Genomic DNA, 27,489 nt, shown 5'->3' with positions numbered 1-27,489 from the left:
CATTTCCTGTTGGCTCAGGGGTCCTCAGTTCCCACACAATCCCATTTTCCAGTGCTGCTTAGCACCGTCATCTCCAACTTAGCAAGCATGAATGCCTCAGGGCCTTTACTAATTATAAGCAAGCTCGGTGACTTTTTTTTAAATCGCCTTACCAAGAAATTAAGTATGTTTAGTATTCTCAGTGTTTTTAGCAGATTATTGAACATTGTTAAAGATACACTTTGCATGACACCATTTCAGGTGAAGTCTTTGCTCAAAGACTATAATCCTAGTGCTTCTGTTTCAATGACTTTATACATTAAAAAAAAAAAATCACCTTGACTTCTATTACATAAGACATTCAGATTTACTTTACCTAAAATTAAATTCTGGCTATATTACTGAGAGTGATATTTTAATGATACATTTATGAAGCATTCCCTGATGTGTATAACTCTACCCCTATGACCGGTGTCCAGGGCAGGAGTTGACACATGGTTTAAAGTGAATCATGGGATGCTTCACAGTCAACTGGAAAGAAATGCTGTCTTTTATTGACTCGGTGTGAACTCAGGAAGACGCAGGTGTTTCATTTTCTGTTAGCAGCGATCCTGCCACCAAACACGGCCCAATATTAAAGAAACCTTAAAGAAGGACAGGGTTGATTCCCAACGTCGGTTTGAGCACCTGTATCAACCCCTACCTGAGGCCATGCTACACCTGGCCTTGCATATAAGTGGGCCTAAAATTCCTTTCTATGTTCAGGGCTATGAGTTAGGTCGGATTTCACTTGCAAACCAGAGAGACCTAACAGTCTCATTCGCAGGGAACAAGACAGAGAGGAGACTGCAGACAAGACAAGTATAAGTCATTCTGTATTTATTTGGTATTCAATGCACTTCCCTTCCCAGACAGAAAAGACACAGTCTGAGGTATCCCATTTTAATAAATCTCCCACATCCGGCTTTACATCCTGAATTTTTATACCCTGTAATTAAGTTTTATTACCATCATACAGAAGTGATTAAAATGTTTCCCTGAGATTATAAGGCTGTGCCTTTGTCCACAGAATAACTTTCCTTCCAAAATCCAAGAAAAAAGTAGGAAAAGGGAAGTCTTCTGGTTGGTGGGAGAGGCAGGTAACTTAGATAGAATTCCTGAGAAAAAGGTGTAGAGTCAACCACACCACTAATAAATTTTCCCTGGCTGTGAACTCTTATCCTTTCAATGTCTCCAAACATTTCAGAATGGAAATTCATTTATTCCATATAAAGACATTTTAGCTCAATTATGTGCAAAGCAGCTTTCTGTTAACTGCTACAGTTGCCTTGATGCCTCAGTGTCCAGTAAAATGCAGAGCTAGTGAGGTATGGACAGCCTTCCCCAGGGGCATATGGGAAAAAGAAAAAGCCGAACATGGATAATGAGAAAAAAATTGTTATCATACTACGCAGTTAGGCCTGCAATGTTTTTCAAAATAGTTTGAAATCAAAACAGCCTATGATCCTCCCCAACTAGGAATGGGCAGGGACTTAGTGGACGATTATCTCAAATTAGGCAATCCAAGTCAGCAAAGCATAAGGCAAATGGACATGAGTCTTCCAGTCTTGGAGCGATGACAGTCAGCTCTGTAGGCAACGCAACTTCAGCAGGAAATCACCCTCGCAGGTTGCAACAACTCACACGTGGGAAGGAGCCAGCTGACTGGGATCAGTCCCTCTTAGGCAGGGTTGTCAGCCCTCCACCCAGCGTTCCCCTAGAATGGCACAATGGAAGGACTGCGTTCCCTACTGAGGATTCCACTTTTTAAGAACAAAGGTTTAAACAAAGGTTTCTTTGTTTAAAGAAACAAAGGTTTCTATAATCTGACCCACATTCCAGAGTGGAGGAAGGCAGTGGGTCCCGGGGTGGGGAGACTGGGAAAGGGAGCAGATGTCAGGCAAACACGCTCGGGGACAAAGTGCTAGAGAGTGTGCAGGCCTCTGAGCACAGAAAAGGGAAAGGCAGGCTGAGCATCGGGGGGGCCGTCGCACTTCCAGGAACAGCATCCCATGGACACAAAGCTCCCAGCTTCCTCCCCTAGGTTTTCTTGTAGTTCTGACAGGCTTTCACCATGTCTTTCAAGAAGTTAGGAACTCCATTCTGCAAAGGAAAGGAGACTGTCATTTCTATATCCTCACAGCAATGACTCCTGATTCTTGAGGATGTGGCTAAGGTGAAAGAAGATGGCTTTGGGAATATAGATATAACGACAGGGACCCTGAGCAGATTTCCACAGAATGTTGCCACAGATGATGACAGAAGGGAAGACGCAGGACACGGGGTAGGCGGGGGCCACTGTTGTAAGACCTTGTTACATATTTTGGCTTTTGCTAATAAACAGCTAAGATATTTATGAGAAATCATTTTTTTGAAAGGAAAGATAAAACAGGAAGTGGCATGGCAGGGGAAAGAAATAAGAGCAGACTTGCTTTATAAAATTAGACAATGGTAAGGATTGGGGGGCAAGAGTGGGTATGTCATCCTTTAGTTAAAGTGTTGTTCACTGTTTAAGAAACTCCCCACACATTGTTCTATTTACTCCTTCTCTACCGGGTGGGGCTATCTGTCTCCATTTTTAAGGGTGAAGAAATTGATGGTTTCCCTAGATCACACAGTCAGAAGCAGGGCCAAGATTCAAACCATCTTGTGTTTGATTCAAAGCCTTTTCACTCTCCCAGGGAACTGGTGAGCCCTCTCACCAGTAAGTAGGACCTTACAAAGCAGGCTGAATGGTCAGTATGATTCTAGGTTCTAGGCAGTCTCGAATGACCTGGGTAGCACTGGGGTTCCCTCTCCTTACAGAAAAGCAAAATAACCACAAAGAACCTGGAGACTTCTCCAGGCTTGAATATGGTTGGTTGTCTCCCGAGCTAGGTCAGACTAACTCCTCCATGAGCAGATACAGGGTCCCCGGCACCCTTGTTCCTACAAGGAACAGGCTACTGTTTGGGAGGTTCCAGAGAGTGATCCTGGAGGGGTCTTGGTGCAAAGCAGGTGGGGCTGGCATTCCTTCTAAAGTTTGTCTTTTGTCCCAGCCTCTATCCTGGATATTGGCCACCACAGGCCTAACATAGTCCATCAACCAAGCAGTTTCATAAAAGAGCATCATGAGGCCTGAGACAGCACATCTCTTCAAGCTGACAGCCCCACAGGCTAAGTCAACAGCTGTCAAACACACCACCCGTCGTGCTTCCTGGGGTCTCACCTTAGCAGCCCAGTTAATGACCCAGGACGGAATCTGGCCACCTGGATTATCGAAGTAATACATGAAAACTAGAGAGAGAGAGAGAGAGAACAATTCAGGAGGGAACCTGTTAGGAAGATACATACAAACCTTGCAAACCTTCCACTTTCATATCCATCCCAGGCCTCCAGGAGACTGTCCCCTCTGCCTTGCCTTGCAGGAGACTTACACAGAAACATTGTGGAAAACAACCAAGGCACCTTCTGCAGCTATTTATTAATCACCTGGCAAGTGATACACTTAGACACAGTTTCTCATTTAACTATGGCTCTCATTAATTATATTAATCCTAAGAAGTTGCTAAGATTAAACCCCCATTTATAAATGATGAAGTGAAGATTCAGAAGAGTAGGATGACATGCCCAAAGTGGTACATCTTAACACACATCACAACTAAGTATAGATTTCACCTCAGCCTCGAGTCCACACCCACTCCAGGTCAGCAGGTGGCTGCATGGAACTCCTGTACCCACTGTCTCTTCTGAGGCTGGAACTCAAGGCAGACAGGCTCTGAGTCCCTGGGGTTTTGCTGAGGAGGAGCTGCCTCACAGAGGTGGTCCCACCAGCCCTCCTGCCCACCCCTGTCCAGCTTGTGCATGTACAGGACCTTCCCAAAGTGAGTTTCGAATTTTCTGATTCCCTTGGGTGTCCTAATTTCATCTAGACCATGCAAGAGTCAGTAAAGAATGAACTGATCCACATGCTAGTCTACCCAAGCTTCTGGGGGTGAACTGATTCGCTCTTGTTTCTTTTGACCCGTGGCCAGTCTCTGACCTCAAGGAATAAGCATCCTGCATTTTCCGTGCCTACAGTCAGTGCAGTCTTCACACGGCGGGCCCTGGCAGGTACCCCAACCCATGCCCCCTTTTTACCTTTGCTCCCCTTCTTGCCATCGCTCTGGATCGCCAGCCTCTGCTTGTACTGCTTCACTCGGATCACACCCGACTTCTCTGGAAACTGCGGCTCAGAGGTGCTCTGGGCCAAGATCACGTGGACCTTCTGCCCCTCAAAGTCCAGCTCTTGCCGCTGCCGCACATAAACATACTACACCGCAAGTCAAGGCTCAACAGCGAGGCCTACATCTCAGCTAAGTGGAAGTGAAGCCCACGACAGAAACAAAGGCACATGATTCCACTCCTCCACTCGGTGACTGCTTCCTTGCTCTGTTAGCTCAGGTCCTGCCCCGTCTGCCTACCCACTTACAACAGTCTGGCTCCTCCCACCTGGTGTAGTCATTTGAGAGGATGCATTACCCACTGGAGATTGGTTCCCTGCCACTTTAATTATCTGGGGAACCCACTCCTCCTTTCTCCAAGAAGGCAATGAGATCTCAGACGACTGGTCACTTATCAGCTATGTCATCCTGGGTGTGCTACTCAACTTTTCTGCTATTGGTTTCCCTCTACAGGAAAAAAGGGTAACACTGCCCTGCAGATAAGCTTGGTGGGAGCATGGGAGAGAGACTGAAGCAGAATCTCACTTACTAGACAATGGGGTCATTGCTATCTGTCCTCCCCCAATGGCCCTAATCATTGACCTCTGGGCACAGAGGACGGTCAGCCAAGGGTGCTTACACCTGGCAATCATAGGAAGACGCATGAATAACCAAATAATGAGTAGGCAGATGGCCTCACTGGGTCTGGTTCACCAAGCATCACAAAGCCATTTCATCTCAATAAACACTCCCAGACCAGCCACTATGTCTATGGCACTATTAGAGGGAAGGTAATTCAATTTTAAGAAACAACCAGAGTCACCACTTACTGAGCCCTTATCACGTACATATATCATGGACTTTATGTTTAGCATCAGTTTGAAACTGAGAACATCACTGTGAATTCAATATAAATATTCCCATCTTATAAATGATGAAATTGAGACTCAGAGCAGTAAAGAAAGTTGCAGAAGATCCCACTGCCCAGCTGATGTGACGGAGTCTGTATTTGAACCCAGATGAGGCTTCAAAACCTGGTGAAATTTTCATAGCTGCAGAGGGCTCAGCTCTTTAATACTTTCATCGGACTTTCCAATGGTGGAAATGTAGGCTTCATAGTAGAAGGAATTAAACCTTAAAAATAATCCAAAAAATCAGTAAAAGTATAATACAGCTTCACTTACTGCAGCAGCCACAGCCACGGCAGAAGGCTGCTCAGAGTCTCTGCGGCAGCCACAGTGGTCTGGCCCTCCCCAGGCATGCTGCGGGACGTCTGTTGCCCCCACACGCTATTCCCTAGCAAGTAAAGTGCTTACGTGTTTTCAGGAAGGGATGATGTTGCCTTAGCTCTGCATTTCCTCTCTCCCAAGCATTCTATTTTTCCCTCAGCAAATACTGTCCTACAACTCGCTCACTTCACGTGACAGATATCCCCTGATACTCACTGCAGAAACAACTTGATATATTAACTGAAATTTCACAGGGTTCTTACAGCAGTTGGCAGGTCCAGTGTGGCACCCAGGCTATGACTGGAGAACCACCCGTTCACTGAAGCCCAGGGAAATGAAGGGCCTTTTCCAAGGTCACACAGCAAACCAGGAGTGAGCACACACTCACCCTGGGAGCCTTCCCTCCAAAACTAATGTTCTTTTCTTCTACACTGTTCTCTGTTCTCAAAACCTGAACAGCCCTGTAGATACAAAGACTGAGATACTCATGGGCTTGTGTGGCATTGGAAAGACAACGCAACAGAACTGCAAGGAGCCCCAAGCATCTGCTCCCTAGAACAGCCCCCAGCAGGGTCCTGTGAGGTCAGAGGGGTGGGTTTGCTCTGGTCCAGATCACCGTCTCTGGACACAGCTGGACCTGGGTCCATGCCTGTGTCTGCTGCCCGTAACGGTGAGACCCTGGCGAGAAGCTGAGCAGGGTTCTGAATGTCCCTCTGCCTGTTCTCTTCCCTGTCTGAGGGGGACGTTGGCTCCTAGCCTGCACAGTTTTGGCAGGATGAGAGAAAACCACGTAAAATCTCAGAGATTAAGTAACCACAATTGGCTGAAATACATACCACCTGTATGCAAACTACCTAGCCAAGAAATAACCCCTTACGGAGTCTGTGATGTGACCAAGCCAGGGTACAGCAATCACACAGGAACAATACCCACACACATTCCCATGCCCCCTCTCTTTCCAGAGCACAATTATTCAGGAGTATACAGGCTTACAGAATGTTACAGCTGGAAAAGATTCTGGCAGTCATCCAGTTCAGTGGTTTCCAACCATTTTTTTTTTTTTTAATCTCCAAGATCCTTTATTTAAAGGATCCTTTACGGAAATTTAGTGTGTAAGACAATCAGCTGCTATGATTGAAGAAAAGAGTGAGGTCAAAATCACACCTACCCCCACCCCTATTCCACCCAATCTGTCTACCCAGCAAATGTTCATCAAACCCTCCTAGCCTGGCCCTAAGGGGGCTTCACAGAACCCTGGAGTGTCAGCTAAAACTCCCCACATCTATTCAACTGCTTCATATCATAATCGAGGAGACTGAAGGGGCAAAACATAACACACAGTGTCCAGAGCCAATAATCGGGAAGGAGGGGAGGTGGAGAGAGCTGGAAATGTGGCACCTGAGTTCAGCCTTCAGTCGGCTGCTACGTAAGTCAGCCTCTGTTGCCTGACTTCTCTGGGTCCTGGCTTTCTCCTCTATAGACTGAGGGAATGTACTGAATACTCTTTGTGAAAAGTTGTTCTCAGATGCCCAATTCTGTGGCACAAGGGCTTCCCAGAAAAGGTTCAAAAAAGTATAAGCCACCCTCCTGTGACCCCAGTTAAAGATGCTCCATGTCATCAGGCCCGGAAGTCACACTCTGAGATCTCTGAAAGCCACACAAGAAGGGAGAGCTTTAGCAGATGCTTCTGTAAGACTCAAAGACAATGCCGTCCACACCTGCTGGACACGCCACCATTGGATGACGGTCACAGGGCGAGAAGCACTTTAGAAAGCTGAGTCCCAGTGCACCTCTGGAAAGGATACATCTCTGTTAGACATGGGAAAAGGGTACTTCACTTGCCAGTAGACCACTGTTTCTCCACTGCATTCTTTTTCATAGAGTTCTAAGAAAAGAAACAAAACAAAGAAGTTACTGAATCTGGAAGTCTCTTTGGTTTCAATTAAGAAAAAGCTTTGATATGCTGCCAACCCTTTAGGGATGATAAAACACTAACTCACAAGGCACAGAATTCTGGAAAAAGTCTGATAGATTCATTACCACTGAAAGCGTGTTGCCAAGAGGCAGAGTCTAATAGATATAAAAATGCCATAAAAATAAAAGAACCCAACAAAAGTTGTTCATCATATAGCACAAACAGTCTCAAAATTCAGTGAAACCAAATTAGGAATTAAAATTTAAGGTTTAAAAATCAGGGTAACCACTAGATGCTGAAGCTGAAACTCTAATACTTTGGCCACCAGATGCGAAAAACTGACTGATTTGAAAAGACCCTGCTGGGAAAGATTGAGGGCAAGAGGAGAAGGGGATGACAGAGGATGAGATGGTTGCATGGCATCACCGACGTGATGGACACGGGTTTGAGTAAACTCCGGGAGTTGGTGATGGACAGGGAGGCCTAGTGTGCTGCAGTCCATGGGGTCACAGAGTGGGACACGCTGAGCAACTGAACTGAACTGAACCACTAGATGTCACTAGATTACCAACAGTTACACTGTTGTGCCCTTACTCCCCTTTTTGGACTTCTTGACTCAGTACATGTGTCCTGGGACTAAGCCACCCAGTCTGGTGTGTTCAGTTGAGAAATGAAGGTTCCAGAGAGTTCCGTGTCCTTCCTAAAAAGTTAGGAAGTGGCCTAACTGTGCTAACTCTAAGTTTCTTGCCTATCTCCCATGCTGCTTTCTGTCACAGTTACAGGGACCAATCCACCATGCTATTGCATGCAAATAGCATCAGCAATTGGAGGGAGATAGTAAAAGAATGCTATGAAGTGTACAGACTCTGCCCCTAAACTGTGTGGGAAGCTTCTAATTAACCATTTAGAGAAGAAGCCAAGCCAAGTCCACTGGAGGAACCAAAAGAGTACCTTTAGGAGATACTGACTTTGGCAATGTGTTAATTAATTTAGCTTTTGAAATAACAAAATCTATTAGAAGCAGACCATGGGTAAAGAGCTTGCCAGTCCATTGTTCCAAGAGGCTGCAGATGCCCTTGAAAGGAAGGGAATGAGTGGATATCTGCTGCTTTGCCTGCTTGGCTTTGACTCCCCTGTTCTTGTACCAGCATCTCATTCTCCTTCAGAGCATCACCTTTCTCTTCACTATGTAGTTTAAGCAGAAGTGACTCAGTGATAATTACAGGGCTGGGAAATTGAGCCAGACATGGCCATGGTGATAGTTTAGGGAAGGCGTATGTGGACGAGACTTGGCCACTCCTGTAAGTTTAGGCCAAAAGTGCTTTCATAAAGGCTGTTGGGTAACTTACAGAAGATCTAGGACTAGAGTTAGGTGAAGAACCTCAGGATTACTCCAGAGAAGTCAAACTACTGCTGCCTCTGGACTTTATTCCACAGTGGGGACATCTGATGCCAAGTATCACACATCAGAAACTGCCAATGTCCACAGTACATGACTGAGCCATGGCTGCCAGGGAAATGGACAGGGAACACCTGCCTTCACCCTTGAATAGGTGGGCATCACAATTCCCCCTACATAGGAAGCCTATTTGATAACACTAAGCGACCCAAAATCATGATAAATGTCCCCAGTACATAAGCGCATGATCGATGCTGAGGCAATTAGAGCCTGTCCTGTGACTCTGAATGCAATGAGTGGGAAAATTCCTATTCCTCTGGGGTGATGAACTTTGTTAGAATGTAAGCCTGCCTCTTCTGGTGGCATCTTTGTCATGACATAAGAATCTGCCCTATAATGTGGTCCACACAGAAGGAAACAGAGTAAAGCTGGAGAAATGAAGTAGTGAATGCAGCTGACCTGGAACAAGACACACATCTGTTTCCAATGTCATAAACCAAAGCAAAAAAAGCTTTTTCCTTTTCTCACACTGGCATTTGTTACCTTTTGTTTCTTGCAACCAAGATTCCTGCCCACAGCAAGGCTCTGTCAAGGTCTCTGGCCCCCCGGGCTAGCTGTATTTATTTCACTGTGACTGACTGGGATGGCAGAAACTACTCCCCGCTATAAGTGGCAGGAAGATCCTCTATCTATTGCTGCTCATAACTCTCCATTACTTCCAGGGAAAAATCGAACCCTAGCCTGGTGGCCAGCTTAGGTCCTTGGGGCTCTGGGCCCACCTTCCAGCCTAGTTTCAGATTCTGCTCCCCAACTACTCAACAGCACCCAAGTGCTCACAGTTCTCTAACATTTTATGTTGTTTCATGCCTTCTCTACTTTACTCATGCCATCTCCTCGGCCTTGAATGCCCTTAAACCACTCAGCCCCTCACCTCCTCACATGTATATACATATATATATATAATCTTTTTGCTTATAAAACATTGATTCAACCTCTAAAACAAAGCTTCAGTACCACCTTTTCCAAGAAGCCTTCCACGATCACCTAGGTTTATGGGATGACAACAAAACTTAAAATAAGAACAAAACAGCCCTCAGAGCAAACTGGAGAGTGACTTTAATAGTATGCAAGGAACAAACCCTGAGAACAGCAAAGTCATATTTAACTTAGCACTTTAACATGAGTTTGCTAAAATTTAAAATGAAAAATATAGTAAAGTTATACCTTTTGCTTACTAATGGCTAGAATAAATAACACGGGATTCTACTTTCTAATTGGTTTTTAAATTACAGTGTCACTCACCTTTAACATATTGGTCCCACTGTTTCCTATAGGCTAAGTCCATATAGACGTCTGCAAGCAGATCTGGTAAGCAGTCCTCCAGAACACCAAAGACCTTATACGCGTACAATCCAGTCTGCTACAAAAACAGAACAGGCAGAAACAACCTGTTGATCGCCATGTTAAGACCATACAGCATCTGAAAAGCACCTGTTCCTGTAACACCATTATTGAGCACTTTCCCTTGGTCCTGGTGACACAATGGTGAAAAAGCAGATGGGAGCCTGTCCCCATCAGTCCTATATATCCAGCCTTTGGCATTGGCGCTGGTGACAGCTATATGTTACCCTGGCAATTAAAAGAGGGTTATGTGGCAAATGGTGCCTGAGCTGCAGGGGGAGCAGAGCTAGCGGTACCTCCTATCTTACCAGGTGTTCAGGAAATATCTCCATGAGGAATTTATCCAAAGTGTCTGTTCTAAATGCTAGAAGGAGTTCAGCACGGGAAGATGAGGAAATCCCATTCCTGGCTTGGGAGAGGGCCCTTAGGTTGACAGGCTGGCTTACTCAGGGAACAGAAAGCCAGGGGTTCCAGAGCACTGTGATGAGGGAGAGCTGTAGCAGCTGAGGCCAGACAGGTAGCGGCCCTGGGTCCAAAGGGCTTTGCGACTCAGGGTAAAGGGGCCAAGATTTTAGTTTAACTACTGTGGAAGACCAACTCACAACTTCAAATAGGGAAATGACTTTAAATGGGGGTGGGCAACCTTTAAAAGATGATTCATGCTGCTTGGTAGAAAACAGATCATGAGGGAGCACGGAGACAGGTCAGAAGACCAGGGCAGCAGTCCAGAAAAGGAATAACGGTGAGTGGACAGGGAGGCAACAACAGTGATGGGGAGAGGCCAGAGATTTAGTGACACATTTTGGAAGTAATATCAGTAGGAACTGCCGACAGATGGGCTGTGGGGACAGAGAGAGTGAAGAATTGAGGATAACTCTTAGGGTCTTTCTTGAGCAACCAGGTAGATGGGAGAGGAGGTTCTTTGTGGGCTGTGGGGTAACCAAGAGCTCTACCTTGGCCAAGTGGAGTTGGAGATGCTTATAAATACCCACATGGGTGTATCATATAGGCAGCTAGCACCCAGGATTCAGCCTACTATTTTAAATAACCACAGGCATAATGAAACCCAACACATTGTTTTACCAATTCCAAGACACAATTTTTCACTAATAGCTTTTTTTTTCCTGTAAATGATTTATGTATAAAAGAAATGAATGGGGAAAGAAACATTAGCTTTAAATCATACTAGTCCCTTTTACTCAGAAAAAATGTCATTTCTATATTCTTAATTACAAGAGATTCTCTTCTCTTCATGTTAAGCTCCTCTGCAAGGGCTCTGGGCTAGAGTTGGTGACATTATACATTTCACTCCGTACAGTGGCAGCTCACAATTCCTGGCTCCCACCTTGTCAAAGGATCTATTATTAAGATAAAATCAATGGCTCAGATTAATTTCAGTGCAAAGGCAAACAAACAAAAATGAAACTTTTAGACATACTCGTACTTTCAGGTGTGAAAGCAATCCTTTGACTAACCAAACATGAGTGAACTTGTCTTTTTAAACACTGTTCCAGAAAATCATGTGAAGTCAAGGTGTAAACATGGAGAGTCTTTCTAAAAATCCCAAGGTTTCAAGGGTCTCCTGACTCAGGTGGGATAAGTACACCCCAGTCTGGGAATCTCAGATGTACATCAAAGTACCTGGCAGGTAATGGAAGGTAAAATCAAAACTTAATTCATAAGGTTTCAGCTGTAAAAGTATGCAGCTCTATACCAAGGGTTTCCAACCAGCCAATGACAAACTGGTATGCCTTACCCACTATGTGCTGTGCCATGGATGCCCCACAGGAAGGGCCCTCTCCCCTCAAACTCGCACATAGGAAGATAGTGAGGGTTTATACACAACACACATCTACGCCCACACACACTTAAATCAGCACCGACAGGCAGAGAGACAATGCACTTCTGTGCAGGAATATTGGGTCCCCATTTTCTATACTATTAATCTTGGGTCTAAGACGAATATTGGGTCCAATACTAATAATATTGGGTCCCCATTTTCTTGATATGGGCTTCCCTTGTGGCTCAGCTGGTAAAGAATCTGCCCACAATGCAGAGGATCCCCTGGAGAAGGGAAAGGCTACCCACTCCACTATTCTGACCTGGAGAATTCCATGGACTGTATAGTCCAGAGGGTCGCAGAGTCGGACACAACTGAGTGACTTTCACTTTCACATTTTCTTTATATAGAGAAATATCAATAACCTCAGATATGCAGATGACATCACCCTTATGGCAGAAAGCAAAGAGGAACTGAACAGCCTCTTAATGAAAGTGAAAGAGGAGTGTGAAAAAGCTAGTTTAAAACTCAACATTCAAAAACCTAAGATCATGGCATCTGGTTCCATCACTTCATGGCAAATAGATGGGAAATAATGGAAACAGTGACAGACTTTCTTTTCCTGGGCTCCAAAATCACTGTAGATAGTGACTGCAGCCATGCAATTAAAAGACACTTGCTCCTTGGAAGAAAAGCTATAACAAACCTAGATAGCATATTAAAAAACAGAGGCATTACTTTGTTGACAAAAATCTGTCTGGTCAATGCTATGGTTTTTCCAATGGTCATGTATGGATGTAAGAGTTGGACCATAAAGAAGGCTGAGTGCCGAAAAATTGGTGCTTTTGAACTGTGGTGTTGGAGAAGGCTCTTGTGAGTCCCTTGGACTGCAAGGAGATCAAACCAGCTAATCCTCAAGGAAATCAGTCCTGAATGTTCATTGGAAGGACTGATGCTGAAGCTCCAACACTTTGGCCACCTGAGGCAAACAACTGACTCCTTAGATGCTGGGAAACTCCTGATGCTGGGAAAGACTGAAGGCAGAAGAAGGGGACGATGGAGGATGAGATGGTTGGCTGGCATCATTGACTTGATGGACATGAGTTTGAGCAAACTCCAGGGCTGGTGATGGACAGGGAGGCCTGGCGTGCTGCAGTCCATGGGGTCTCAAAGAGTCGTACACAACTGAGTGACTGAACTGAACTGATTTTCTATACAGTGAGCAAAAGGGATAATTATGTATGGAAAAAATGATCTTCTTAGCTTCAGATGAGTTAGCTTTGGTTATCTGGATGCATTAAGACAAAATGTTTCCTGGAATTAGTTCCCTTTCCTTCTGAATGCAGTTTCTGCTCTTAGTGACTTCACTCCAGTAATACCACAGAAAAGAAAACAGAAAGTCCTCTAAAAGAGAAAAAGAGAGTGATGCAACTTACATGAATACCCAAGAAGGAACTACTATGACGACTGCCTTTAAACAGTCCCTTCATGGCAGGACTGAGAAATGCCGGGACACCAGAGAAGCAAAGTGCTTGGTGACACCTTTGCTAGTCCGTCCATAAAATGCTCTTTTCAAGCACCGAGTAGCCCCACTCAAATTCCGGGTCAAAGCAACTTTTTACCCCTCATTTCTTTCAAAAGAAGGGGTTTGTTTCAAAAGAAACAAACTCACATTTTCATGATGTCTCTTAAAAATGAAGTTTTCATAATTATAAAAGCAAGTCATATTCATTGAGAAAAATTAGAAGATGCCAAAAATAATAAAGAAAACTAAAACATGTAACTACATAATCCTCAAATACCAACTGATAATATTTCACATATTTTTTGAGTAAATAAATATTTCTGTGTGTTATAAAATGGGAGTAAGATAGTATAAACAGACTGTATTCCTATTTTTAATGACATCATTTTGAAATTGAGTGATCACAGCTAATTTTATTATTCTGTAAGTTATTTCTGTTTCCATATATTTTCACAATTATGAACATTGCTGGAAAACTTATTCCAAATGGACAAAACTGGTTCATAATTCTAACTTCTTCATTAAGCAAGCAAAATGCTTCTTCAGAGATAAATTTTAGGGTCAATGATATTAACATTTTAATGCTCTTTATACTTTTTATAAATCTTTAAGAAAGAATTTTACCTATTTATACTCTCACTGGTAGCAAAGAAGCATCTCACCAGGACTGGGTACCACTGTTTGTACAAATAATTTAGTAGAAGGAAGCATAAATCTTAGTTTTATTTTGGCAATGTACTGATGTGTAATTCTCTTTCAAACTAAAGATATAATTCTGGTGCAAAATTTTTTGCAGATATGTTTTGAAATGTTCTAAGATTTCAATGAATGACTCTAAACAAGTTTATGCAAGAGGTGCTTGGCTTTTCCTGAAGGTCCTCCAGAAAAACACTTCTAAGAATGGCTCAATTTCTTTATCCAAAGTAAAATGCAATGCATGCTTTTCTTTTTTACATTACTTTTAATTGCAGTATAGATGATTTACACTGTTGGGTTAGTTTCTGCTGTACAGCAAAGTGAACTAGTTATACAAATATCCACTATTTTTTAAGACCCTGATGTTGGGAAGATTGAGGGCAGGAGGAGAAGGGGGAGACAGAGGATGAGATGGTTGGATGGCATCCTCGACTCAATGGACATGAGTTTAAGCAACCTTTGGAAGACAGTGAAGGACAGGAAAGCCTGGCATGCTGCAGTCCATGGGGTCACAAAGAGTTGGACACAACTGAACAACTGAAAAACAACATACTTTTCTAACGACCCACTGATTACAGGATACTGTAATTTCCTACACTACAGGTGGTAAAAGAATTAGTCAGTGGTAGAGAATCAGTTAATATCATGTGTAGAATATAATTCCCAGAAGAAACAGGATATTCATTATAGCATATACTCTCTTTCTTACTAAGAAAATTGCACAGCTGATCTCTTCTATAAGTAGAGGCAGCCATAAGACAATACCTTCTTCTTTTGAATATGGGTGTGATGTCTAGAGCTGAAGTAGCTATTTAGTGATTCAGTTCAGTTCAGTTCGGTCGCTCAGTCATGTCCGACTCTTTGCGACCCCATGAATCGCAGCACGCCAGGCCTCCCTGTCCATCACCAACTCCCGGAGTTCACTTGGACTCACGTCCATCGAGTCAGTGATGCCATCCAGCCATCTCATCCTCTGTCGTCCCCTTCTCCTCCTGCCCCCAATCGCTCCCAGAATCAGAGTCTTTTCCAATGAGTCAACTCTTCGCATGAGGTGGCCAAAGTACTAGAGTTTCAGCTTTAGCATCATTCCTTCCAAAGAAATCCCAGGGCTGATATCCTTCAGAATGGACTGGTTGGATCTCCTTGCAGTCCAAGGGACCCTCAAGAGTCTTCTCCAACACCACAGTTCAAACAATAAAAATGAAAAAGCAGAGTGAAAATATTCAGAGTTTTACTGACATTGTTGATCAACTGATTCGACGCCAGCAACTGCTAACGTCTGGACTACTTGCTGCTGCTGCTGCTGCTAAGTCACTTCAGTCGTGTCCGACTCTGTGCGACCCCATAGATGGCAGCCCACCAGGCTCCCCGTCCCTGGGATTCTCCAGGCAAGAACACTGGAGTGGGTTGCCTCTAAGTGAGAAATATAAACCCCTCTTTGGGGACTTCCCTGGTGACTCAGCTGGTAAAGAATCTGCCTGCAATTCGGGAGACCTGGGTTCAATCCCTGGATTGGGAAGATCCCCTGGAGAAGGGGATCTGGAGTATTCTGGCCTGGAGAATTCCACGACTGTATAGTTCAGGGGATCTAAAGAGTCGGACACGACTGAGTAACTTTCACTTTCCCTTTTCACTTGTTTTAAGACTTTGTTAATCCAGTTGTCTGTTACTTGCAGCTAAAAGCAATCCTACTTATTACAAGTGGTTCTGATTGAGAATTTTATTTGAGCTCTGTGATCCTGAAAAACAACAGAGATTAAGAAACTCTCCCATGCTTTGTGTTTCAAAAAACATCTTATCGCAAAAGAATCACTTTTACACACACACACACACCCTTTGTTTACCTATCACAAGGCCAGACACAACACCTCTAAATTCCCTTTGACCGTCCCACAAATGCTAAGCTACTAATTCCAAGGATCAATAGGCACAAAATGCTTGCTAACCAAACTAGTTAAGCATCTCCTTCCTCCAGACTCTAAATTTTGGCCCAGCCTCAGTCTAGGCAGCATCCAGCCCTGCTGAGAATGAACTGGCCTCAAGGTAAGATATTCTGTTCTATTCTCTAGCAGACCACCTTCACCTCACTTCCCCACATGCAGCTTCAGTCTTGCTGACTCCTCTGTCTCTGTTTAAAAAAAAAAAAAAAGACCTTGCTGCCTCTCTCCTGAGAAACTCACGGATCTTATGGTCAAAGTATTCTTCCTAATACAACGTCCTCCAATCTAAGTCCAGGTTTGCTTCTTATTTGGCATTAAAGTAGACTGACAAAACAGTACTGATCAGACTTCTGAACGTTTCCAAACATGTGAGACTGTGTGATTCATTATGGAGTTCATTAAAATAGCACACAATACTACACTATGTAATTCATTAAAATAGTACAAAAACACATAAGCATTACTAAAACGAATAGTTAAGGAAGAGAAATAAGAGATAATGGACACAATTAATGGACATTAAACTGCAGCATATTTAATTCTGCATAGAAATCTGAAACTTCACACACTCTACCACAGAAAGTTCCACCTCCTTCTACTATGTACCACAGGAAAAAAAAAAAAAAACAGCAACAACCACCATGGGCCCACTATATTCTTGGGCCTGAGAAAACAGTCAGGCAAGGTTTACACTTGGCTTTTCAGCTTGGAATGGATTTGCCTTGGTGATCTGTCAGCGTCACTACAGCTGCCATGCATTCTGTGCTGGAAGCTGTCCAATCACTCTGACCTGCTATAAACTCTTTCAATAATACGAACATTCATTTCTCTAAACACAGTGCAGGTTCCAGTTTTAGGTTCACTATCTTGCGTAATCTCAACAGAGCCCTGTGGTATCAATAGGAACACTGGTGTCATGTCCCTATGACATGAAGCTCAGAGAGGTGACATACTTGCTCGAGTTCTACACTTAGCTCTGGGGACAGCCAGAGAGAGGAGGGCACCGTCCCCTTCTTCTCCCCACGACGGCTCCTAATATTGCTCTACTCTCTCTGCACACTTGCTCCAAGCCACTGCTCCAAACGACAAGCTAAGAATGTCAGTAAAGATGGCACAGGCTCTCAGAGCTGGAAGGAGTCTTAGATCCTTATGTAAAAAATGACAGAGACGCATCAAAAGGCAGCTGATGACTCCTGATGGCAAAACCTGGATGGGAAACTTTCCTTCCAGTCCCTAACCCAGTGTTCCTGCCCCAGACTACCCAGAAAAATGCAAATCTGCAGAGACACCAAGTAGCTTGGTGGCTGTCTAAGACTGGGAACTGGAACAGGGGATGACTGCAAATGGGGAACAGGTTTCTTTGGGGATAACACAAATATTTGAAAATTAGACTCGGGGAAGGATGTGTGACTCCATAAACTTACTAAAATTTAGTGAACTATACATTTAAAATGAGTAAATTTTGAGGTACTTAAATGATACCTCAAGAAATACAGCTGTTAACACTAGAAGATTATTAAACTCATTCAAGGTCACACAAGTAACGAGCTTGACCTGAAGCTCATTCGTTGCAAAAGAACCTGGACCTGAAGACAGCGATGTGACGGCAGAGTTCACAGCCTGTGATCCCGCCTCCAAGGGTCACTGGCCTCTCCCAACATATTATTAGAGAAATAACAAGCCGTCAGAGTAGACAGAGCTGTGGCCAAGGTGACCGTGTAATTGACCATTCTAGTGGACAGTTCTGAGTGAAAGAGCTTTGTCATATGTTTCACCAGGACAAGCATAATGCAGGTCTTGAAGGGTAGAGTAGAACATAGATCACCCTACTCACAGCAAACACCATTTAATTAAACTAGGGGCTTCAAAATGTATCCTCTCATTGGATCCCTGGCACAAATCTGGCAGAAAAGGAATTATCTCCAGCTTACAGATGAGGAAGCTGAGACTCAGCTAGGGCCCTAGGTTCATAAATCTCAAAACCTCAGAGTAATTAAGCATCAGAACTGTATTTTAGACCAGGAGTTACTGAATCTGTCATGCTATTTTTCACAGTCCACAAGCTAACAATAGTTTTTAGATTTCAAAGTGGTTATGTAAGTCAATATACAGCCTCTTAGTCTATAAAGCCTAAAGTAGTTTTTATTTGGCTCTTTACAGAAAAAAAAAAAATTGCAATCCCTGCTTTAGACCATTGCCGCCACCACGTCTAAAAACATACAGTCCAGAAAAGCTCTGGATTACTAGAGTCATACTGCTATTCCACATGCAAGAGAGGAATCTTTGCATTATAAACCCCAAATATATTATATTTTATTTTAAATCACATGTGGCTTTACCATTTAAGCTCAGACCACTCTTCAAAGTAAATCTGTTGATCTTGAGCACACCACACAGGATAAACAACAACAATCTTAAACAAAACATATTCAAACTCAGAAAACCAAAGAGAAAAAGAAAATCTTAAAAGAAGCTGTCAGGAAGGAATGGGCGATCACTTTACTTATAGAGGAATCCCGATGATAATTATAGCAGATATCTCATCAGAAACCACTCTGCAAAAAAAAAGGGGGGGGTAGGGTGAAATATATACTATTTTGAATAAAATAAATCACTGACCTAGAATTCTATATCCAGTGAAACTGTCCTTCAAAAGTAAAGAAGAAATAAAAACTTTTTCAGAGAAACAAAAACAGGGAATTCATCAGCAGCAGACTTGGCTCTGGAAGAAATGTTAAAAGAAGTTTTTCAGGGAGAAAAACATATGCTATAGGTCAGGAACTCAGATAGACATTGCATAAAAGGTGCCTGTTTTATTGTCTTAAAGTTTCTGGAAGGTATGAACTTTCTGTCTGATGAATACATCAGGCATCACCAAAATGCAGGCACACAATAAGTTCTGAAACACTGCTTGAATGGGTCATGAAGCAGTATTTTGGAGGTTTCTTCTTACTAGGGTGTATTCAAACAGCCCCAAACCAGCTGTGCAATACAAAGTCTGACTTACACCCACAGACAGGCATGGGGGATCCTGCTCCCCCCTCCCCGCTAAGGCATGCCTTCAAATCTTGGACCAGCACCTTGCAATCGGTCAGCATCTTCATGCTGCCTCACACCACAAGCTCCTCCTAAGAGAAGTGAGGGGCGAGAGAGATGAGGCTCCAACATTATCTATCCAGTTATACTGAGGGGTGATGGGGCAGGAGAGAGACAGAGAGAGAGCGAGCAGACCTGCACCAGTGGCAGAAATTAGAAGGAGGCTACACATGGTGCTCAGCTTTAAGCTATGGTGGTCCTACCCACTAGTAAATATGGCTTCACAAGTGTCCTGAATGCATCAACTGCTCCATCAGTCATGTTGGTACCTGGGAAAAGGATGGGAGAAGGATGGGAAAAGGTAGAAGAGTCCTGTCACCCAGAAGTGAAGAGGTCCATGATGCAAGTTGGATTATGATCCCATCTGGGAAATCAGAGTGAAGCTTCTCACCACTGAGGCATATCTGTTTCCCTGGCAGTTTAATCACTGCTTCCTTCAAAAAGGCCAAGCTATCTCTCAAGGCAGGACGGCTGAACCTAGTTTTCTTGTAAGGCCAGGCTCTCAGTAGTTCAGTAGGGCAACAGCACAGGAAAGAACAGTCCCTGGGAAAGTACTGTCTTCTCTTGACCAAACTCACTGATGAGAAGACCTTTGCAAGGACAAAGGCAGCCACTTCACACAGTGCCAGACACTTGGTTTCAAATCGTAAGAAGTCAAGCCCTCAGTCAGATCTTTCCAGACCAATATTTTCTTGGTCTAAATCAATAATGTGAGCCTCTGCATGCCAGTTTCACACCATCTACAGGCAGGTCACAGTGTCTACTGGCATAGTACCCAGCCTAAAGCTCCAGGGAGACCTGACTGCAGATCTCTGGGAAAGCTTTTGCAAGTGACCCACAACCCTTCTCTCCCAGGGAACCTTCTCCCTGCTGTTCAGTGGACCACATCCACTCCCAAGTGGCCACTAATTTAAAAACCAGGAAGCGTTGGTCTTCAAGTGGACATTACTTTCACCTTAAGATATTCTTCCTTTTCACTCTTCCCTCTCCTGCCTCTCAGTGCCACCAAGTGGGGTGGTGCAACTTGAGCACCATGTGAGAAGCTCCCCTTACTTCAATGGTTCACAAAGTATAATTCATGGAGCTTCGGTATCACCTGGCATTCGGTAAAAATAAAATGTTAAAAAGAAGAAGGAGGAGAAGTAAAGAAATGTAAAGCCAACTCTCAAGTCCCACCCAGATCCACTGAATCTGAAATGGAGTAGGATATTAACTGTGAATTTTAACAGGCTTTGCAGATGAATGTTAACAGGCTTTGCAGATGAGTCTAGTGTATGCTCAAGGTCAAGAATCACTCTGCCATGGATCATTTCATTCAATGTTTGTCAGAAGCCAATGATCCTAAAAAGCAAGAATTATACTTGTTTTGCAAATGAGGAAGCTGAGACTTAAAAATGAAATAGCAGCTGGCTAATATCCCCCAAGTAGTAAGTGGGCCCTGACTCCTGGCCACTCTCCAACACCAGGTTCACCCTGGTCCTGTGTCCTTCTGGCCCCTCCTGGAAAAGGAGGGAAGGTCAGCCTGGCTCTGGAACTTAGCATTCAGTGTTTCCTCTACTGCAATGGTTTATAACACAGCATGCTCATTAAAATTTCTTGGGAAGCTTTCACATGAAAAAACAAAAAGAAGCAACAAAAACGTTTTATTTTGAAGCATTTCAAACACACCAAAGTAGACAGGACAGAATAATCAGCCTCTAGGCGAAAGGGGAACTTCTCAAAAGGACCATCCAAGCTCCACTCCAACTCTGTTCACTATGGGGCTCTAATAGCGCTGAGAGGTGTCCTGAGAGCTCCCCAGGCAGCTCTTGAGCTTTGAGGAACACTCTCTGGTCCATTTCTCCTCTGATATTTGCAGGACGCAATCTCTTCTTTCATTTATATCTCCACTCAATTGTTAACCTCTGGAAGAGGGTTTTTCCAGATTCTCTGTATTTAAAGCACACCTGGACATCCCCACCTCCACCATAACATCTCTGTATCCCTTCATCCCACTTTGCTTTTTCTGTAGCATTTTTCAGCTGCCATTTCATTATATACTATGTTTATTATCATCAGGGAATACTGTTTATTGTTTAAGAAGCTCATTCACTGAACCAGCAGCTCCAACTTCCTGCTCCCTGCTTATGCCCAGTGTCTGTCAAGGCACTACCACATCGGAGGCACGCAGTGAATATCTCCTGAATAAATGAATGACAGTGGAACAGAGCAGAGACTGCAACTCAACACTGTCTGCCTCCAAAATCCGTGATCTTTTCCACAGCACCACATAGACTAGCATAGCACACAGCAGTGTTGCCCTAGCTTCGCTTTCAGTTCAGTTCAGTCGCTCAGTCGTGTCCTACTTTTTGCAACCCCATGGACTGCAGCACGCCAGGCCTCCCTGTCCATCACCAACTCCTGGAGCTTACTCAAACTCATGTCCATCGAGTCGGTGATGCCATCCAACCATCTCATCCTCTGTCGTCCCCTTCTCCTCCCGCCTTCAATCTTTCCTAGCATCAGGGTCTTTTCCAATGAGTCAGTTCTCATATCAGGTGGCCAAAGTATTGGAATTTCAGCATCAGCATCAGTCCCCCCAGTGAATATTCAGGACTGATTTCCTTTAGAATTGACTGGTTTAGCTTTGCTTAGCTTGGAGAAAAAGAATGTAGTTCTGAATTGAAGCAAGCTATATATTTGGTACTGAGTTTATCCAAGTACACTGGTTCGTGTCTAATTACTAGCTATGAGGGCTTGTGTGGCTCGCTCTGGGTCTTACTGCCATCCATAAAATAGGAAAATAAACCTGTCTCTACCTACCTTCTATATTTGTTGAGAGGGATAAATGAAAACTTACGTGTAATAGCATTTTGTATATTAAGGGGCCATGTAAAGATAAGTTAGCACTACACTTGGGGAGAGAAAAAGAAGTTGAGAACAAGGAAATAGAGTAGGCAAAGAAAGCAGGACAAAAGAAAAAAGAAAGGGTGAAGGTAATTGGACAGAATGGTTGCAAAGAGACTTTCTAAGTCTAAAATTCTGTGATTTAACAGGAAAAGAGAAAATGGAAAAGTATCAAAAGTAGCCATTTTTTCAAGCACAAGATTCAGAATTATTCGTGTCTACTAAAAAGAAGCCACAATTTTTTTTATTTTAAAATACAATTTATCTGTTATACTGCAAACTCTTTCAAGTACCTGTATGCTTATGTCAGTCTTTTCAAATCATGTGATGGTAACTTTGTTACAGCATCATTTTTAGATCATGATCACTCCTCCCTGATTCAGACTCACAGCAGGTTATTCCCTGTGGAACAGCCAGCCTGGTTCAACTGGATAAAAGTCACTGAAAAGTCTGAGAAGGGGGACTGTCTGATTCTTCTTATTCCATAAATTCCAAATGGTACACCCCTGATGAAACAGCTAATATGATTTGTATGCAAACATTCATCCATTGAACATGTCCCTTACTCAACAAAGATTTAGCAAGAACTTTGATGAAAAGGGTTATTTTTGTATGGGTACCAAACGTAACCTTACTGAAACAAAATCAAGCATTTCAAGAAGGCTTATCGGATTATCTGTCTCAGCTTCTGCTCATGGGTTTCACATTAACAAGAAATAGGAAGAGATAGGAAGAATCAAGGGACTCATTCCAGCAGGGTGGAAATCTGTAGATGGTTATTAGGAAATAAGATGAATAATATGTCTATTGATGGGACTGAAGTGAAGGTCTTAATGCAACTCCATCAAAAGTCAGATGGATCAATAAGACCCTCTGCTAGTCCCCTAACATTAAAGGGCCCCAAACAAGTCCACTCTGTACACCAGTCGGAAGAATTGAAAAAGCCAGATGATAACAACTGCAATGAAAACCCTGACCTGGAATGACCTGGGCAATAGTCTGGCATGTAAACCAAGGTGAACATTAACAGAGGGGCCAGGATTTTCTGGTTGGACCTCCAGTCAGGGACCTGGGGACCCAAGGCCATATGCACAATGGCTCGAGGCAGGAAAGTGTAGGGAAGAGGAAACAGAGTCACATAATATCAACAGCATGCATGGTGGATGAAACCACACTGGATCACCAGACAGAAGAGGGCACAGGGTGTTAGGGGAGATAAGTGCAGGTCTAGGCAGGGTAGGACAAGCTGAATTCTCTGGACGTGGAGTGGCATTCAGAAGACAAGATTTACTAACCGATGGATTCGAGGGAATTCTCTTCCAGGAGGAAAGTAAAGGATGGGAGTCAACCTGGAAAGAAAATGAGGCTCTATCTAGCAAAATGGGTCAGGCAGCAAATAACACTGGATGTGCAACTAAGGTTCTAGGAAAGGGCTCGCACCTGACACAGCAGGGTCCCTAGACACTGAATGCACGTGCAGATCACGGTGGCCATGGGCAGTGGCCCCCAGCCTAGCTGCTGGGGCTCAAGGCCACGCCTATGGCCTCCAACTTACCGGAGCTCTCTGGAAAGACTTGTAGCTTACATCAATGTACTATAACTGCCCTCATGACAAGAACAGGTGGAAATAAGACTTATATCATGGTTCAGAGGGATAGGAACAGTTCTGAATACCCATCCTCCCCCCAGGAGGAAGGTGGGCCCTGCTCCATGTCAATACACAATGGAAACAATACAAAACCAGACATAGGGCCTCAGCTCAGGCAGCAGCTGCTGTGGGATAAAAGGCACAGCCCTTCAGGGGACGTGAGGGGAGTGGTCAGGGCTGATGGGAGGACAGGACCGGAGTGGAGGAGCCATGGGCCCTGGACCAGCCTAGTCCCCCGAGCACAGCCCACCTGGCATACTTGCCCTCTAGAGTCAGTGGAGGAGTGTATCATATCACAGGTCTGGAGCTAGAAAGCTGAGTTCCAACCCCAGAGTGAGTCTTGAGCCATCAATTTAATCTTTCCATATATCCACTTCCAAATTGGTAATAAGGTGATGGTCTATATAGTGCCTGACAACATGGCACCGATGTGAGGACTAACTCAGTGCTGCAGAGCACTTAACCCTGCCTGGAGCATAAGACAGCATGCAATGAGTAGGCTATTACTGTAGGTTTTATTTGTTACATAATCAACAGGGCCATTGGAAGGGGCATGATAAGATCACAGTCTCTTTCAGGTACTTGATTTCAGGTGTGCAAGATGGAAGGGAAAGGGTGGAAGGCCAAGAAGCGAGTCAGAAGATCACTGCAATTCTAGGGAAGAGGTTGCACTCAGAGTGACAGGGGTCAGGGAATAAAGGGAAGGGGAAGGGGCCAGACATCAGATACATTTGAGCAGTGAATTGCCAACATTTGGCAAACGCCTGGAAGCGGCCGGTGCGGAAAATGAAACAATTTTATCCAGAAGATCAAAGGAGTTTTTCTGAAAACATGTCCATTTTTGCAGCCAGGTAAATGCTTAAACGACACTCAGAAATTAATTCTGCCTGCTCTACACTGAGCTTCCTGCTCATCCTGTTGTACCCAGTGACCCTGGGACACAGAGACTCAGAGTTCCTCCCTACTCTAACAGTTTCATACTCTGGTCTCTGCCAGGAAACAGGCACTTCACTTCCCTTGCCTAAAGGCGACTTTTAAGCTAGTTACCGCGCAGCAGCTAGCACACAGAGCAACCCATGACAGGCCATCATTCCACCTGGCCGGTTACCTGGCTCCAAAGGCCTGCCGCCACACCCGCAACTCCATTCCTCCTACCCTTCAACTTTTCCCCAGACTTTTTCTCAGGCTAAAGCTATTCGGTGCAATTTACAAGGAATGGGGCAGCATTCAAAGGAGCAAGTTAGTGAAATGACTAGAGTCGACGGTAGGTCCCTTCTCAGCAACATTCCTCACACCACACATACCACCCTGAACATCCACTCTCTGAAGAGCCCAGTCGCTTTTCTTCCTGGATTCAATCTGAACATACTCCCCGCCACACAGATACCACTGGCACCCACCCGGGAGAGAGGCTCACGTCCCTTGCAGGCAAGTGGGTGGGGCTAAGCAAGAATCCGCAGACCCACGTTTTCACTCTGTCATCAACTTGTAACAAAACACTTGCCTGTCCGGTCCCCCCACCCCCGCCCCCCGGGAGCACCCCCCACCCTGCCCCCCGCAGACGGCCGCCCGGCGGGCCTCTGGGGGCGGACAGCTACCTGGTCCAGCAGCCGGTAGACGCTGATGCCCTGGGTCTCCACCAGCAGCTCCCAGGCGGCCCCGGAGAGTGCGGGCCGCTGGAGCTCTGCGCAGGCCTCCCGGAACTGCTCCTCCGAGAAGGCGCCGGCCCCAGGATCCATCCTTCCGCAGCGGCGGCCCCGGAGCCCGGAAGGGAGAGGGGACAGGCGGGGATCGTGTTCGGAGGCGGGACGAGAGAGTGGCCCAAAGCGACTGGCAGGGACCGGACAGGGACCGGGACGCGGCTGGGGGCGGGGCCTCGGGAGCTTCGGGGCGGGGCCTATAGGGGCAGGGCCTCGAGGGGTCGGCCTGGAGGATTGGGCGGACCCAGGGCTTCGCGGGAACGCACAGCAAATAGAACTAGAAAAAGATCGGACTTAATCTGCATAAAGGTGGAGGGCTTAGGAAATGGGGAGGCTTTTAACAGACAAATTGCATAATTTCCAAATTGCTTGCATGTCCCTCCTTTACTTTCTCTAAAAAGGTTAGGGAAGGTCTCAGAGCAGTTAAGTAGAAGTGGGAGGTGAGATGGACAGAGTGGAAATGCTTGAAAATCTCGGGGGTCAGATGCTACAGCAATGTTCCATTTGCTCTGTTATGCACTTTAAAACATTATTCTGAGAAGAGGTCCATGGGATTCCCCAGAAGGCTAAATTAGGGGTCCATGGTACAAAAAAGATTAAGAACCCTATTCCATAATAGTACAGTGCCACCACCGGGAGGGTGAAAGATGATCTCAAAAGGTATCACGGTGTCCATCCAAGACTTCTGCTGCTTGTATAATTTAGATCTTTTGTAACTCAAAGACGTTTTTGTTCCCTCAAGTCCCTTTGTTTTACTATATTTCTTACCGCCACATTGTACTTTGGTTTGGATAAAGTGGACAGTTTAAATGTCAAATCAGATAACACCGCATGGATGCCAGAAAACTCGCAACCCTTTCGTAATCTGTAAAATGGGGTAAAATTGTGCCACCAGTTAGAACTGAGGAGGTGACCACATAAGATAAACATAGAACATGTTTGCACAGTGCCTATCAAAGTAAATGTTTATAAAAATTTCCACTTGCCTTACATAACTATACTGAAATATTTCTCTTTCTATACTTTAAAGGAAAACTTGGAAGTTGATGGCAAACTCTACATTTATGCCCATTTCCAAGAAGAGAAATAAAATGAGACTTGGCAGAATAAATGAATTACACCTTTATTCAATTCAATGCTGGTTCTGTTCTGTTTCATGAGGATGGAAAGAGGGATGTGGTAGTTCCTGACACAAAATGCATGAAAAATCAGAGACTACTGTTTTGATAATGCCTTTTAAGTTTAGTTGTTTTATTTTAAAAGATATTTAGACTAAATTTCAATTGTTTTGAAAAAGGAATTTCTTCAAAAGCCATTGACTATGAAGTATTTTCATATATTGTCAAGGAATTCTATTTTTAAGGTGGGTGTTGATGAGGCTCCACCTTTATATTTTATACCAATTGGTTAATGAAGACAACCATGAGGGTATAAATAGTATTATGAAAGATATAAGGTAGGAAGTTTAAATTGTATTTATTACACGTGTTTAAAAGTGTGCTTATCTACTAAATTCAGAAGGTGAATGTATATATATTTGAGTATACTGAGATTTACAACAATATTTATTTTCTTACAGATAATGAAGGAAAGAATCATATTATAAAATAATTTCTATTTTGTGGCAAAAGTCTGAAAAAGACTTGGAAGGGGGTCCAGAAAGACCTGTTTTTCTCCAGGACTTGTCTGTTGTAATAGGCCAGCCTGTTTCCTTTGTGAAAAACACTTTGTAGAGGAATTTCCAACAACAAGGCAAGTGAAGAATAATATATTTGGGGTTGTCGGGTGGCTCAGATGGTAAAGAATCCACCTCAATGCAGCAGACTCAGGTTCAATCCCTGGGTTGGGGCGATCCCCTGGAGAAGGCCATGGCAACCCACACCAGTATTCTTGCCTGGGAAATCCCATGGACAGAGGAGCCTGGCAGGCTACAGAACCTGGGGTTGCAAAGAGTCAGACACAACTAAGGGACTAACGTTTTCACTGTTGAAAATCCAAAAGGACAAAAGTTGCAAGGGCTGGAGTCAGGGTTCTAATACTCTCACTGTGGGCTAGAGATGTGGGTGGAAATCTGG

General features: G+C 44.2%; 1 protein-coding gene across 1 annotated transcript; it reads right to left on the bottom strand.

The window, feature by feature from the left end:
* Positions 1-841: 841 nt before the first annotated feature.
* Positions 842-25,594, bottom strand: LOC133231645 (phosphatidylcholine transfer protein). The gene is made up of 6 exons (XM_061390024.1): positions 25,313-25,594; positions 10,045-10,162; positions 7,234-7,313; positions 4,138-4,309; positions 3,227-3,294; positions 842-2,121 (listed from the first exon to the last, which is right to left on the bottom strand). The coding sequence occupies exons 1-6, from the start codon at positions 25,451-25,453 to the stop codon at positions 2,059-2,061; spliced, it is 642 nt and encodes a 213-aa protein (XP_061246008.1). The 5' UTR covers positions 25,454-25,594; the 3' UTR covers positions 842-2,058.
* Between the last annotated feature and the right edge of the window lie 1,895 nt (positions 25,595-27,489).

Source organism: Bos javanicus, chromosome 19 (assembly GCF_032452875.1).
Source record: "Bos javanicus breed banteng chromosome 19, ARS-OSU_banteng_1.0, whole genome shotgun sequence".
Classification (NCBI taxonomy): Eukaryota; Metazoa; Chordata; class Mammalia; order Artiodactyla; family Bovidae; genus Bos; species Bos javanicus.
The sequence above is the reverse complement of the archived record's forward strand: the minus strand, read 5'-3'. Positions and strand labels throughout refer to the sequence as shown.